Here is a 15,429-nt window from a genome sequence, read left to right as displayed (position 1 = left end):
TGAGAAACGAAAGAGAGAAAGGTTGGGGATGGACAGAACAGAGAGAGAGAAGTTGAGGAGAGATGAAGGATGATTTGGGGAATTGAAAGGAAAGGGGCTCAGGGAAAGGGGCTGTCATGTTGATATCATCCAAGAGACAGTAGAAAACTGCACTGAAGAACATTGAACCCTGGTTGGATTGCCTCTCCAATTCTGACCAATAAAAATGAGTTATTTGCATACAGAATTAGTGCTGGTTTCATTTAATTAAATAAACTGTTAGATCCATTTATGTGGTGAGCAACACTGACATAATAACTGTAAATATAGATGCAATATTATTGACCTACATCAAGGGAGGCTGGTGCAGGTAGAAATTGGAAGACGGGCTCATTGTAATGCATGGAACGGAATAGGGAATGGTATCAAACACATGTTTAATGCCATTCCTTATTCTGTTCCACGCAGTACAATGAGCCCGTCCTCCAATTTCTACCTCCACTAGCCCTCCCTGGAGTGTTACTTCATTTCTGGGAAGTCTGTGCAACAAACAGCTCTCTTGACACGTGAATGAAATGTATTCCTTTTTCATGACACATACAGAGACTGTGGGTTGTTGTCCTCCAGGTTTGGGGGGGGAGGGGAGATGTCTCTTGGATCAGTGTTTACCTTGGTCCCCTGCGGCAGCCTCCAGGCCTCTAGTTCCACAGAGCCAGCCTGTCTGTCGGGGGCTGGGGTTAGAGCCATATGTCACCCTTGCTAATGAGGTGATGCCCTTGGGGACGACGCGTGTGCCCTTGGGGACGACGCGTGTCGTTCTCTCCCTCAGAACGCCATGTAACTGTAACCATACCCTGGCTGTACTCATCCCTAAACAGCTCAATGGTACACTGCCATCCTTCCCTCTCCTTATGCAGTTCTGATTGCTTCAGCCTCTGCATCAAAAGAGGACCTCCCAGTGTTTTTATGTCAGATGAGCAAATTGAATCAGCTGTGTAGCTTGGAGAGGCAGCTGGGGAAACATATTGCAGGGGTCATTCTGGGAAAATGGCCGATGTTTCTGAGGATCTTTCATGTATTATTACTAGTCGCCAATGACCAGTTATCCCTCTATTTATTCACCAAAATTCTGCCCTCACCTCCACCGTGATGCATGGAATGAAATGAGGATGCCATTCTTCAGTCCATTTCATGCTATTACACTGAGCCTGTCCTACGATTGCTACCTCCACCAGCCTCTCCTGGTGTGTTGGTGATTCAGTTCCTGTAGTTACAAAACTCTCCTCCTCCTATCAGCTTGGTGTCTCTGAAGTCTGCAACGGGAATTTCAGCCAGGCGGTTTATATTCTCTCTTGGTCTGAGTTGTCTGTTGAGTATACCTGCATTTTAGAAACACATTTGTTTCTTTTCAGGGCCCTAATGTATAGGAGGAAATTGGTTTTGATTGCTAGCAGTTGACATCAAAGCGTTCCCAAGCCCACTGCCCCATGTGGCTCTCTTTTTTTTTAAGTGGGAGGTGAAAAATTTAAAATGCTTTTTCTTCTGTTCGGTGCGTGTGCTCACCTTTCTTCTTCAAAGGCGTGACTCAGACATCGACATTTACGACCCCATGGGCTTAGCATCTCCTGTGTCGCATGAAAATATTCGGTACCCATAGGAGTCTGGCTCCATTCAGAAGATGAATTAACTAGCCACAAGACTACAGTGTAAATAGTATCACACTGATAAAATGGACCCACCATCACCACAGGCACACACACACACACACATGCATGCACACATGCACGCATGCACACATGCACAAACACACACACACACCCTTTCCCTCCCCCCAAATCCTCAGTTTCTGTCACGTCCTCCAAGTCATAACAGGTCACATGACGATCTGTTTATGGAAATGGGAACACAAGATAAAGTTGTGACTTGGAATGTTCAAGAAGGAGTGATCAAAGTTTTGCTGCTGATATAACAAGGGGAACAGAAGTGTTATCTGTAATGCGTCTTCTCAAAGAAATGGATCTTCTCAATAGCATTGCAGCATCTTCTTTGGTACTAATGGATTTAAGAATAGCATGAATCCTAAGCAAAACTCCTACTTTGACACTTTCCTCTTTAATCTACGGCGCTGCTAATGTAAGATAGGTCAAACCCATATTGCGTTTTGAGAAAAGAGGTTTCCATTTGCATTGAAATATCTCCTCATGGAAACTACTCAGCCTTCCCACTGTGTGCCACCCTCCCTGGCAGTACTGTGAAGATGCACTTACTGTCAGCATCAACGGAGGCCAGCGGAGGTAGAAATGAGAGGGCGCGCTCATTGTAATGCATGGAATGGAATGAGGAATGGGATTATAAAATAAGATGTTTTTGATATTTGTTGTTCATGGTATTTATGCAAACCGGTGGAGGCTGGTGGAGGTAGAAATCGGAGGATGGGCTCATTGTAATGCATGGAATGGAATGAGGAATGGTTTCAAACACGTGCACCATGAGTTCAAACAGCTTATCTTTTCATCCCAGGTGGATAAAGTGTTCTGGAGATATTCTCTCTCTCAGACATGGTAAAGTAAGGACAAAGCTGATCAGGATTCCGTAATTGCAATCTTCCACAGTGATTTTACAGTCTTAAACGTGTGCTGAACACCAGCTCATCAGCATTAACATGATGTGTCGAAAGGTGACACTTGAAATTGACATACAGTAGATGTCAATATCTGTAGACAATGTCTGTCGATGTCAGATGTCTGTAGACAATATAAAGAGTTTGTGAAGTATTATAATTGGTTTATACTGTAGACATCACAAGACTCATGACCTGAGGTAAAAGGTTACTATTACAGCACCCTTGCACATGAGAGTGGTACAATACAGTACAATACAGAACAGTACCATGTGGCACAATACCAGATGCATGCTCACAATAATTAGGATGCCACATTCGTCACATGACTTGCATTTGTTTCAAGAGCACACAATGCGCTTCATTGTGTTGACTAAGGAGAGTACACACTTGGGAATCATATTTAACATATAAAATCACGCCATGATACATTCTCAACCTTAAGACTGTCACTGAGGATTCTTTTTCCAGCAGTAATGCTAAATGTTTACAGATGCTTTCCCTTTCAAGAAGGAAAGAGAGTGGGGGGACGGAGGGGGAGATTAATCAAACATGGGGGATTTTAGCAGCATATGTTTGAATTAGAATTCCCCAATATAAACCATCTACAGTCTAGCTGTTATCATTGGTGAAATATGATATAACACCAAAGGGGGAAAGCTTATTAGTGTTTTCAGAACTAACCAGTTATTAGGTTTTTATTCACTGTTTTCTTATTCTCATGTTATAAGTCATGTAGTAATTGGCCAGTTAGATGTGATTTCAGCAACCCTCCAATCACTGGCTCACATTGACCCAGCGACCTTGGGATTACTAGCTAGCCTCCCTAACCTCAAGGTCAACACTAACAAAGCAAACACTTATAAGCTCCAAATGAGTGCCTAATATGTATTCACTAAAATAAAGTGTTACCAATTATTTATTTATTTGTTCTAGAATTCGACTGTGGCGCCGACTGTAGGTGTCGACAGAGTTATGTGGCACCGCTGCAACTCACAGCACAGTTAGCGTGAGACGCCATGTCAGACACGCCTGGCTGAGGAGTATGACTACATTTCCATATTACATTTAAGTTATTTTATCCAAAGCGACTTACAATAAGTACATTTATCTAAAGTAGGTGAATCAACTATAGTTGACCAGTCATCGTAAGTAAAAAACCTTCGATAAGAACAAGTGCCATCAGCAGTCACAGTGCTAGAGAAAGGAAGAAAACTAATTCTGTGTTTTTTGTTTGTTTTTATCCTCAAGGTCAGGTAATGTACAGTAGGGTGTTGGGTGTGTAGAGGTCTGAGGAGGAGGAGCCCTGGTATAAGAGCCTGGTCTATGGTGGACGATAGGTAGTGACCCTGCCGTCCTGACAGTGGTGGGAAGCTCAGTGACTACCACTCACAGACCTTGACTCATCACGGTGGGACTCCTGATATGGATCTGTGACTCACTGTCCTCTCTGGGGACTCAAAGGGCCTCTCAGAGAGACAGGTTTGAGATGGAAAGTCTCAGAGAGACAGGTTTGAGACGGAAAGTCTCAGAGAGACAGGTTTGAGACGGAAAGTCTCAGAGAGACAGGTTTGAGATGCGGGAAAGCTAAAACGGGGACTCTCCCTCTCTCTGCAGGGCAAATATTGACACCCAGGCTGCCTCGCTCTGTGGGGTTTTATGGCTCCAGCTGGCAATTATTAATCACCCCCTCTAAAATAATGTTGCACCTAGGAAGGTACACAGGCGAGTGTGCTCGGCTGGTTCCCTGGTTACTACGGACGCGCCGCGATGCCGGATCACGGCACAGCTCAATTAACATGAGTCAGTCAACGGGACGACAGAGAAATGCAACAGGTTTATTTTGGAAGATTTAGTGGCAGCTCTCTCTCTTTGTTTGAGTTCTCACACACTTTGTCATCACTGTTGAGTAGAGAAATAGGTCACTAGATGCCGCGGTGCCATGTTTGTTTTTTCGGGTCTAATAGCCTCGAGGAGAGCAATGGTTTGAGAAGAAAGGGATACAGATGGGTTGGAGGGAGCATACTGCTAGACCGTGACTCGGGCATGGTCTTGGAGAGGGAGCAATAAAGCTCATTTCACTAGGCAAGCCTAATTAAAACTGAGCCTTGATGTCACCAGAGGAACCACATGATCCCTCAGCTCTGTGAGACCTCTGTAACAGCTCTGATGTGGCAAAACCAATGTTTGCCACACCACACAGTAAGCTATTTCTTCTAGTGTCCTACTCTCTCTCTCTCTCTCTCTCTCTTTGTGCTTTGTTGTTGTTATTGTGAGTAATGACAGATGTTTATTTCCTGGTGCTGAGTGCAGCAGGAACCATCCATTAAGCAGACAGCACACGGTGGAGGGGTTGACCTCTGCCGTGTTCACTCTGCATGTTCAACACATACAGTACAGTACAGGGACACGGATGAGTAATGCACTTGGGGAGATATCCATTAGGCGAACAGCGTTTGTTGTCCTAGGGGGGCCTCCCCGGGGGCCTCAGTTGTGTACTTGTTTGTGATACGTACCAGCATTACGGTACGTACACCTGTGATATGCTCCGCCGCTCTCACATGAATGATTTACCATGACGAATTACCGTAACTACCGTAACTACACAGGTATAGGGTGAAACTGGATGTAAAGTGTGACTGTAATGGACGTGCGTGTGCGTGTGCGTGTGCGTGTGTGTTCCGAGGGATTCAGCAATGATGGGGAAAACAAGATGCCTTGAATATTTTAGGATGGATTTTGTCGAGCACAAGTGTCAAGTGTTCAAGCAAGAAGGATATAACAGGAGCTCGAAATTGATATTGAGCCGTCTCTGTGTTATTGCAGGATTTGTTGATGGGACTTGGCTTCCTCATAGTAGACTTATGTGTGTCTACCAGGGAAGGCTGGTGGAGGAAGAAATCGGAGGAGGGGGTCATCGTAATGCAGGGAACGGAATGAGGAATGGTATCAAACAAATGGTGATGGAATGGTTTGATACCATTCCTCATTCTGTTCCATGCATTACAATGAGCCTGTCCTTTGATTTCTCCCCCTTTGTCTATGTTATTAGTAACCTAATTCTTAGTGCTGCAGCTGGCCTTGACACACAGTCACTGATTCACAACATCACCACAAGCTTATCAGAGACCCATTGATATTTTCCCTCCATTTTGTTTTGTTTTTGAAGTCCGTTTGTTGAGCAGGGCTCATTGGCTGATACCATCGAGAGAAAAAAGCTGAATGTGTTTTTTGGGTCCAATTTCACCCAGTAGTCTGAGACTTCATTGGCCTCCAAATAAGGGCAGGGCAAGCAGAGGGAGTATAAATAGAGCAGGATTGTTGCTTGGGAATATTTGCATTGACCCAATGGAAGCCTTATCTGATACATGGCCGTTTCCATGGCAGTGTGTGTGTGTGTGTGTGTGTGTGTGTGTGTGTGTGTGTGTGTGTGGGGAGGAGGGGGGGAGGGGGGGTTCGGGGGTGCATCTGGCTCCTCCTCAGCTTTAGCAGCTGCCTTGTGTAGCACACACAGACATGCACACACACACAGAAACATATATATATACACACACACACACACACACACACACACACACACACACACACACACACACAGATCCTCCTCCTCATGTCGACCCCTACAACGTCACTTGGTCAACAGTAGATAATCTGTTGTTGATGACATGAAGAAATACATTTGTAATGCTAATGAGACCAAAGTGCACAGGGCTTCCCTATATGGTCTGGTGTTTCGCCAATTACCCTCTCAAGTGTCATTTTGTGGTCCGTTGTGGTCAGGTTCGACGCAATTAGTCAGAGTACTCAGCCTTCCCCGTATAAAGCAGAAACATCTGTCCGTCCCTCATTCCCTCGCCTCCCATTATCTCCTTAAGTCCCCGTCTCTTTTCTCTCTGAGTCGTGTTTTCACTCGTCAAAGCCCCGATTTCCATCCATCCGTCCTCCCTCCCTCCCGTCTCGCCAGGGCGCTCTCCTCTCGTTCGCCCTTGAGACCTGCTAATGGACGATCAACTTCATAAGGAAATGTTGTTTTGTTCATTTGGTTCGTCACCGGAGGAGCCAGCGGTGTGAATGCGACTTAGTGGGTGATTCAGCCCCATTGTGTGATTCTGTGAAAAGGCTGTTTTTAGCCCGCGGCGCCCGGTCTCAGGACTCCAGTGTGCTCCTCTCTCTCTGCTGAGCCGAGGGGAAGCTCAGAGCCTTCAGGTGCTGTGTGTGTTTGCACAGATGGGCCTGTAATCACTATTGATTGGCCCTCTCAGGAAGGAGCGGACGAGAGTGGAGCTCGGTCTCACTCAACCAATCGGAGAGCACCTCGCTTATTGAGACACAGTCCGACCTGCGCTGCACTCGATACCGTGTCTCTGTTTCTGTCAGCGCACTCATGTACGCACGCACGCACACACACACACACACACACATGCAATCACACCCACGCGCGGGCACGCACTCAAGCATGCGCGCGCAGGCACGCACTCAAGCATGCACGTACACACACACACACACACATGCAATCACACCCACGCGCGGGCACGCACTCAAGCATGCGCGCGCAGGCACGCACTCAAGCATGCACGTACACACACACACACACACTCACTAGGTCCATTAGGCTTGCCTCTGTCTGAGTTATTCTGGCAGCAAGGTCATGTCAGAGATGTGTGTGTGTGTGTGTGTGTGTGTGTGTGTGTGTGGAGGGGGGAAGCTCAGACAGGAGGATGTTATGAAAACGTGTCTATGTCCCTGATACGAGTGTGAGGACAGAGTTGAGACGCCCTGTTCCCAACCCCAGCGGGAGAGAGAGAGAGGGGGGAGCAGGGGGCACAAGAGGTGCCTCTCTCCCCTCTGTAAGAGGGAAGACCGCTGCAGGGCCAGAAAAAAAAAACCGCTCTCTCTCTTTTTCTCTTTCCCTCTCTCTCAGATTCTCCTTTGTTCTATCTCTCTTTCAGCCGTGAATCATGGCTTTTTTTGTCTCCAAATCCGTGATTAGGACCGGAGACGAAACACAATTCCATTTATGGAATGGAATACTGGAAATGTAGAAGAAGGATAAGGTTAACTTGTACACGTCAAATCCCTCATATGGAGATGAACGTCTAATTTTGAGTAATTCGTCGCGGAGCGGATTGAGTAATCGTTCTCTATCACGTCATTCTAAACCTTCCTCTCCCTCCCTCCCTCCCTCCCCCCCCCCACTCTCACCTTCTCCTTCCCTCCCTCTCTCCCCCACCTTCACAGGTAGTATCCAATGTCCTGATCTTCTCGTGCACCAACATCGTGGGGGTGTGCACCCACTACCCCGCCGAGGGCTCTCAGAGACAGGCCTTCCAGGAGACCAGGGAGTGCATCCAGGCCCGCCTCCACTCCCAGAGGGAGAACCAGCAGCAGGTGAGACACCACAACCAGCCTTCTCTCAAGGTTTCTTCCTTCCCAGGGAGTTTTTCCTTGCCACTGTGCACTACATTTTTCTCCCCTCTTGGGAGTTTTTTTGCTTGGCTTGCTTTTTTGGGGGGTCTATGGTTTGTTGTTAGATGAAATAGTTTGAATTGTATTTATTGTTTATGCTGTTTAGTGTTGTTCTTGTTGTGAAGCACTTTTTGCAACATTTAAAAAGTAAAAAGTAAAAATACATTTGATTGAAATTGAATTGAATATTCAGGTCCCTGCTAAGCAGTAAGGTGACAGAAACTGTTCTGTTAAAGAGATGTTAGATTTTTTTTTTTATCGTTTTAGCCACTAGTTCGAAAAGTGCTCACGAGCCAAAAACGTGTCCCGGTATTACCTGATTGGACAGGAGAGGTGCACACCTCCCCACTTCAATGAGAAAAAGCTTATTTTGCAAATGTTTCTTGGGCCTAAACTGAGGACTGTGTGGTCTTGTGAGATAAGAAATTACTTACACTGTACACTTAAAGGTGCAATTTTTGGTAAACAGCTGAAGGATGGGGCTGGAGGACCCATGTAACCACTCTCAATTTCATAGACAGAGCTATGGATGCAAGGACTGCCCATCTATTAAGGAACACATTTTTGTTTTGAATTGCATTGTTCACAAACAATGGAGTAAAACAAGCTTATTTTTTGGGTTCTGATGAGGTAAAACAGATGATCTAAGCTCACGAGGCATTTATACGTTATATTCTTCAAGAATCAATAGCTATATATAATTCATTTAAAAGTAAAAAAAAAAAAAAAAAAAAAAAAAAAAGATGAATCAATTACAGATTGCCCCTTTAAGCCAAATGTTGGCAAACAAATCCTATAGCATCTCTTTAAAAGCCTGCATGGACTATTCACAGTTTCTTAGTTCAAACAGACACAGGTTGATGCATAACATGAGCAATGCCTTATACTGTATTAGTGTGTCTCTTAGTACAAGTGTCCTCAGATGAACCAGATTAAGGAGGTGGTAATGACGGCAGCCCTCTAAGCCCTAACCGTGCCAAAAGCACAGTCTAATTGGGCAGGACTGGCAGGGTATGAGAGGAGGTGTGTGTGTGACACGGTGGAGGCTCCATCGCCTCCTTTCTGCCTCCACCAGCCTCCCTTCTGCCTCCACCAGCCTCCCTTCTGCCTCCACCAGCCTCCCCTCTGCCTGTAACCCAGCGGTAGCCTAGCCAGCCTTTCCGTGACAGCCAGACTAGCTGTAGCACAGTGCCAGACACACAACCGGCCCACACTGTGGCGTAAACACAGAGGTGGTGACATCAAGGGTTAAGCTACACTCGTAACCCACTGATGACATCAAGGGTCGGCCCTCACTCGTAACCCAATGATGACATCAAGGGTCGGCCCTCACTCGTAACCCAATGATGACATCAAGGGTCGGCCCACACTCGTCACCCAATGATGACATCAAGGGTCGGCCCTCACTCGTCACCCAATGATGACATCAAGGGTCGGCCCTCACTCGTCACCCAATGATGACATCAAGGGTCGGACCTCACTCGTCACCCAGTGATGACATCAAGGGTTAGGTCACACTCATCACCTAGTGATGACGTCTCTCAGCAGGGTCATCAGTCATAGGTGGACACTAGAATGGATGAGGGAGGAGAACTCAATTACCCATGTCCCCCTGTGGCGATGGCCAGAATCAACACCACTCTCTCTGTCTCACTGACTCCTTCTCTCCATCTCTCCTCTCCTCCCTGTCTCTTTCTCTCTCTCTCTCTCTCTCTCTCTCTCTCTCTCTCTCCCTCCCGCTCTCTCCCTACCCCCTGCAGGAACGCCTCCTGCTCTCCGTGCTCCCCCGCCACGTCGCCATGGAGATGAAAGCTGACATTAATGCCAAGCAGGAGGATATGATGTTTCACAAGATCTACATTCAGAAGCACGACAATGTCAGGTACAGCAGGGGAGGACACACACACACACACCACACACACACACACACACACACACACACACACACACACACACACACACACACACACACACACACACACACACACACACATACACACACGTACACACCAGGGCAGCAGGGGAGGCTGGTGGAGGTAGAAATCGGAGGATGGGCTCATTGTAATGCATAGAATGGAATGAGGAATGGTATCAAACACACATCCTCCAATTTCTACCTCCATCAGCCTCCCCTGCAAGGCACTCCAGGCCACACTCCAGGCTATGCCCCAATACATTCCGTTAATAAAGGAATATGACTGTCATTTTGGGTGAACTATGCCTTTAACCCTCTGCTGCTGTTAGCCTCGAGTTAGAGTTAGCCTCTGAGGCAGCTTCAGCAGGAAGCATCTTAGCGGTCCAATAGACATTGAATGGTACTGATACTGTGTGTACAGTGTAGGATTGATTCTGAAACGATGCACAAGATCAATATTGTGATTGTACGTATTGATGATAATCCAATGATGATTATGCTCTTCCAACACTAAGTACATTTTGAACATAACAGAAATTCTATACCGTAATATTAGCAGAAAATCTCTGGAATTTGAATGGGAAATGTACAGTATGAGTCTCTATGGGCTAATTGGGATTCTGGACTACCGGCCTCCCAGTTCTGCATGCCGTACAGCGATAGTGTCATAGAATGGTGTGTGTGAATTTCATATCTCCCTCACGTCCTCTTCCCTCTGGATATTCACTGTTATTGTTAGATGGTCTACAGACCAGGGGAGGCTGGCGGAGGTAGAAATCGTAGGACGGGCTCATTGTCATGCATGGCACGGAATGAAGAATGCTATCAAACAGACGCGTACATCTGTTGACATGTTAATTCCAAGGTGATCTCCTTTGTCGAACTTGGCAAACCCTACACTATAATTCGCTTCCTGATGCCAATCTCTGTCACTCTGAACACACACCACAAGGTCCGTGGAGGCTTTGTCAGACATTTTGTCTTGGCTTTAAAAGGCACAAAGAAGCCTTGGGTAGACACAGACATATATCACGTGCGGTAGTGCAATTAGACAATGAATGATTGCATCGTCCCATTAGTACGTGTACGCTAAACGCCCCCCCCTCCGGTGGTGCGGTCGTAGAGGCCAGAACTAATCACCGCGCGACGCTAGCGATGATGAGCTATTTCGAGGTAGTTTGTGCGAGGAATAAGAATCCGAGTTGGCACCATCTTGTGGATTATGAATCGACTGCACCACGTTTGCATACTGGCAGAGGAAGAGAGAGAGGGAGAGGGGGCGAGAGAGAGAGAGAGAGAGAGAGAGAGAGAGAGAGAGATGGAGAGGTAGCGATAGAGAGAGAGACGGAGAGAGATCTATAGAGATGGAGAAACAGACAGAGAGATAGCGTGGGAGAGAGAAGAGATGGAGAGAGAGAGAAACAGACGGAGAGAGAGAGAGAGAGAGATGGCGAGAGATATACAGAGAGAGAGAGAGAGAGAGAGATGGAGAGATGTTTGTTTTCTCCCTGGCTGTGTGGGGTGTGGACACCAAACAGAAGCCCACACATCATGTGGTGTCCTCCCTGAGCCATGCCTGGTGGGCCCTAGTGTTCAGGCGGTCCTGGAGGCCCACACAACACATAAAGAGCTGCTGTTGTAGCTGTGGACTCTGAGGCTTTGAAGTGTTTATTTGAAACCACATGGATGGAGTCGGAGGGTCATGTACGTTGACTCATTATCAACAACAAACCTCTTTTCATCAGTCTTTATTGCGATTGTTATCAGCCGATTGCCTCTCGCGACGGCAGAGACTAGGGGGCATTAGGAGTCGAGGCTGAACGGGAGGGAGGTTTGACTCGGAGCCGAGGCCGAAGTTCCTGCTGGAAGGTACAATGCATGTGACGGTTGATGTTTTAGCCAAAATGCGCACGCGCACGCACGCGCGTGCATGCATGCACACACACACACACTCACACTCACACTCACACTCACACTCACACTCACACTCACACTCACACTCACACACTCACACTCACACCCACCCAAGCAATCACGCACACACACACACACACACACACACACACACACACACACACACACACACACACACACACACACACACAATCCTACCCCAAACCCCTTTTCCAGGGCCAAGTTAGAGAACAGATTCCAGCACACGTACACAGAATCATATTCATATGTAGGCTATTGAGACATGCGCTGACCTCAATACTGCTATCAACACACACACACACTCACACACACACATAGGCACGCACGCATGCACACACACACGCACGCACACACACACACACACACACACACACACACACACACACACACGCACACATGCACACACGCGCGGGCACACATACATACACACACACACACACACACACACACACACACACACACACTATAAACTATAGTTAAAACGCCATCTAGGTTAACACTCCACTCCACATAAGTAAGCTCTCTACACTGTAGCAGAAGATGCTGACAGATGCTGTCATCAACGTCGAAGACGCCACGTCAACGAGGAAGTAACCATTAGCCGTGGCGTGACTCATTCGGTACTCCCTCTCTCTCAGTTGGCCGTGCAGCGGGGCACTGGAGAAGGGAGAAGCTGTAAGCTAGGCAGCCCAGCGGCCCCCAGCGGCCCCCAGGTTTTTAGCTGACTCATTGGGGGGTTCGGGGGGGATTACTGCCCGCTAAGCTTGTGCCGGCTGTGCGGCTAATACCCTGCTAACGGGAGGCTTGTGCGAGAGCGACGGCAGCCCTGGGTAATTGGGGCTCCGCTGGGCCGCAGACGGACAACAGGAAGGGGGAGAGAGAGAGAGAGAGGAAGGGAGGGGGAGAGAAAGAGAGAGAGGGGAGAGATGGACAGAGAGAGAGAGAGAGAGGAGAGAGTGAGCGAGAGAGAGAGAAAGTGAGAGTGAAAGTCTCAGGTTGTGTCACGGTACAGTTGGGGGGGGGGGGGGGGGGGGGGGCGTTATGGCGGCGGTGTGTTGCGCGTGATGTGGCCTGCCAGGCGTGGGAGGGCAGATAGGATCGTGTCCTGCAGCATGTCCCCCCCCCCCCCCCCACACACACACTCCCCTCAGCCCCCCGTGCTGCCGGTCAGGAGACCCTGTTGTTTCCCTGTTGCAATTAGGCCAATATGTCCCGCTCCGCAAGGCCAGTTATGCAAGTGAGCAGTGGGGTGGAGAGGCTTGTTTCTGGAGCTCATCCCCCCCCTCCAGTGAGTATGGATACGGTAGGTCTGCAAGAAGACAATGTCTTTGATTGTACGCAGCGTATTGTTGTGTAACCGTGTCCGTGCCAGTGTGCTAACCTTTAGCCTGAGAGCCTTGAGAGAACGCTGCATCACTGAGCCTCATACTGTATACAGACAGACACGTCAACAGGAGCGGTATGGCACAAGGAGTAAACAACAACAACAACAACAACTACTACGTCAGCGGGTTGTTTGGGCTCCCTGGTAGATGCCAGTTCCACTCCAGATGACGACAACGTTTATAATTGCATTGTGTCTATGAACAGAACTGGCTCTGTCCCCCTTTACTCTCTCTCTCTCTCTCTCTCTCTCCCTCACACACGTGGTTCGTTATGATTACACACACACACACACACACACACACACACACACACACACACACACACACACACACACAGACAGACAGACAGACAGGCGGGCAGAGACACAGACACATGGACGGACAGACAGACAGAGAGGCAGAGAGACAGACACACGGACGGACAGACAGACAGACAGACAGACAGACAGACAGACAGACAGGCAGGCAGGCAGAGAGACAGACAGACACAGACAGACAGACAGACAGACAGACAGACAGACAGACAGACACTGTCCTGAGATTACAAGAGAGACACTAGAACTGTGAAGAGGAAGGAGAGGGGGATATGGAGAACAAGGCATGCAAAGCAGAGAGAGACGGAGGGAGAGAGGAAGGGAGTGGAGGGGGGGAGAGGGGGGGAGAGAGAAACAGAGGGAGTTGGAGAGGGAGAGAGGGGGGGGGGGTAGGGGTTGGGGGGCGGCCAATCATCAGCAGTGCTGCGGGGTTAAGCAGCCGGGACATGAAAGGCTGGCCGTCTGCGCCACTGCCAGCTCCAGGGGACAACGGGGTCACGGGGTCAGGCCACGCTAGCGCTGCAGCCCTTTGATACAGCGGAGAGACTGACCCGGAACGGATTTTCGAGGGGCTCGCTATGTAAGCAGGAAATAGGACTTTTTCTCTCTCTCTCTCTCTCTCTCTCTCTCTCTCTCTCTCTCTCCGCATTCTTTTACCTCAGGGGATGTGGGACGTGGTCGCCGGCCGTCCGGCTGGCTGCTGTATTCATGCGGAGGCCCGTAACAAGAGAGCGCTGAGGCGTGTAGTGATTTCACGTCCTTGACAACTTCCTTTAACATAATGCCCTCTTGTAGCCCTGGTGTCACGTTTCACCCTGGATCTCTGCTGCTCTCTCTCTCTCTCTCTCTCTCTGTCTCTCTTTGTCTCTGTCGTTGTCTCTCTCTCTCTCTCTGTCTCCATTGCTGTCTCTCTCTCTCTCTCTCTCTCTCTCTCTCTCTCCTTCTTTCTTTCTTTCTCTCCCCCCCTCTCTATCCATAACACAGTGTTGTCTGCTTGTGAGTCAAATCAAATCACACACACACTAACTCAAAACATAAAAACATAAAACATACATAAAAACCTAAAACCTAAAACACATGCTCAGTTGGTTCATGACCCTACATTGTTGGTTCATGACCCTACATTGTTGGTTCATGACCCTACAGTGTTGGTTCATGACTCTACAGTGTTGGTTCATGACTCTACAGTGTTGGTTCATGACTCTACAGTGTTGGTTCATGTCCCAGTGCTGGTTCATGGCTCTACAGTGTCATCCATGTCCCTCCGAGAAAAGAAATCACTATTTCAGGCTGTTCTTCCAAGTTTCCCAGTGAGTCATCGCCGTGGTATGATTAAACGCGGCTTAAGGAACCTGACACAGCTCTCTCTCTAGTCCCTTTTGTGCCCCCCCCCCTCGCCTACACCCTCCAAAACGGGCCTAGTAAAGTCCCAACCCTGGGAAAGATGCCATGCTTTCTGCTAGATAATATTTGTGACGCTGTTAATCCCTGGGTCGTGGGAGGCACAGGGATTATATTTTGCAGCTATAAATAGCAGCCTTGGCACCCCGGTCCCCAACTACAAGCCGATAATCTGTGTTTAAGGGCGATGGTCTGGTGCTTTGCCGTGCCTGCCATTCAACCCTCCAATCCCGGTTCACACAGCCAATAGGGAGAGAGGCCGCTGGATGCTAAGTCCCCTGACATAACCACTTGGGTAGAAGTGATGAAGAAGCAGCTGTTGGTTTGATTCCTGTTGGTTTGATTACTGGTCCTTTTTCCAAGGTTAGACGTGTGTGTCGGTGTGTGTGTGTGTGTGTGTGTGTGTGTGTGTGT

At 48.2% G+C, this 15,429-nt stretch overlaps 1 protein-coding gene across 1 annotated transcript in view; it reads left to right on the top strand.

The window, feature by feature from the left end:
• Window positions 1-15,429, top strand: part of adcy5 (adenylate cyclase 5) — a gene marked incomplete at both ends in the record, with an annotated part of 63,938 nt that overhangs the window by 25,132 nt on the left and 23,377 nt on the right. Inside the window, 2 exon segments of the mRNA XM_083681466.1 lie at window positions 7,838-7,987; window positions 9,826-9,947. Coding sequence (XP_083537592.1) covers window positions 7,838-7,987; window positions 9,826-9,947 — 272 coding nt within the window.

The sequence above is a fragment of the Argentina silus genome, assembly GCF_951799395.1.
Source record: "Argentina silus genome assembly, chromosome: 12".
Lineage (NCBI taxonomy): Eukaryota > Metazoa > Chordata > Actinopteri > Argentiniformes > Argentinidae > Argentina > Argentina silus.
This window is presented reverse-complemented; position numbering and strand designations above follow the sequence as displayed.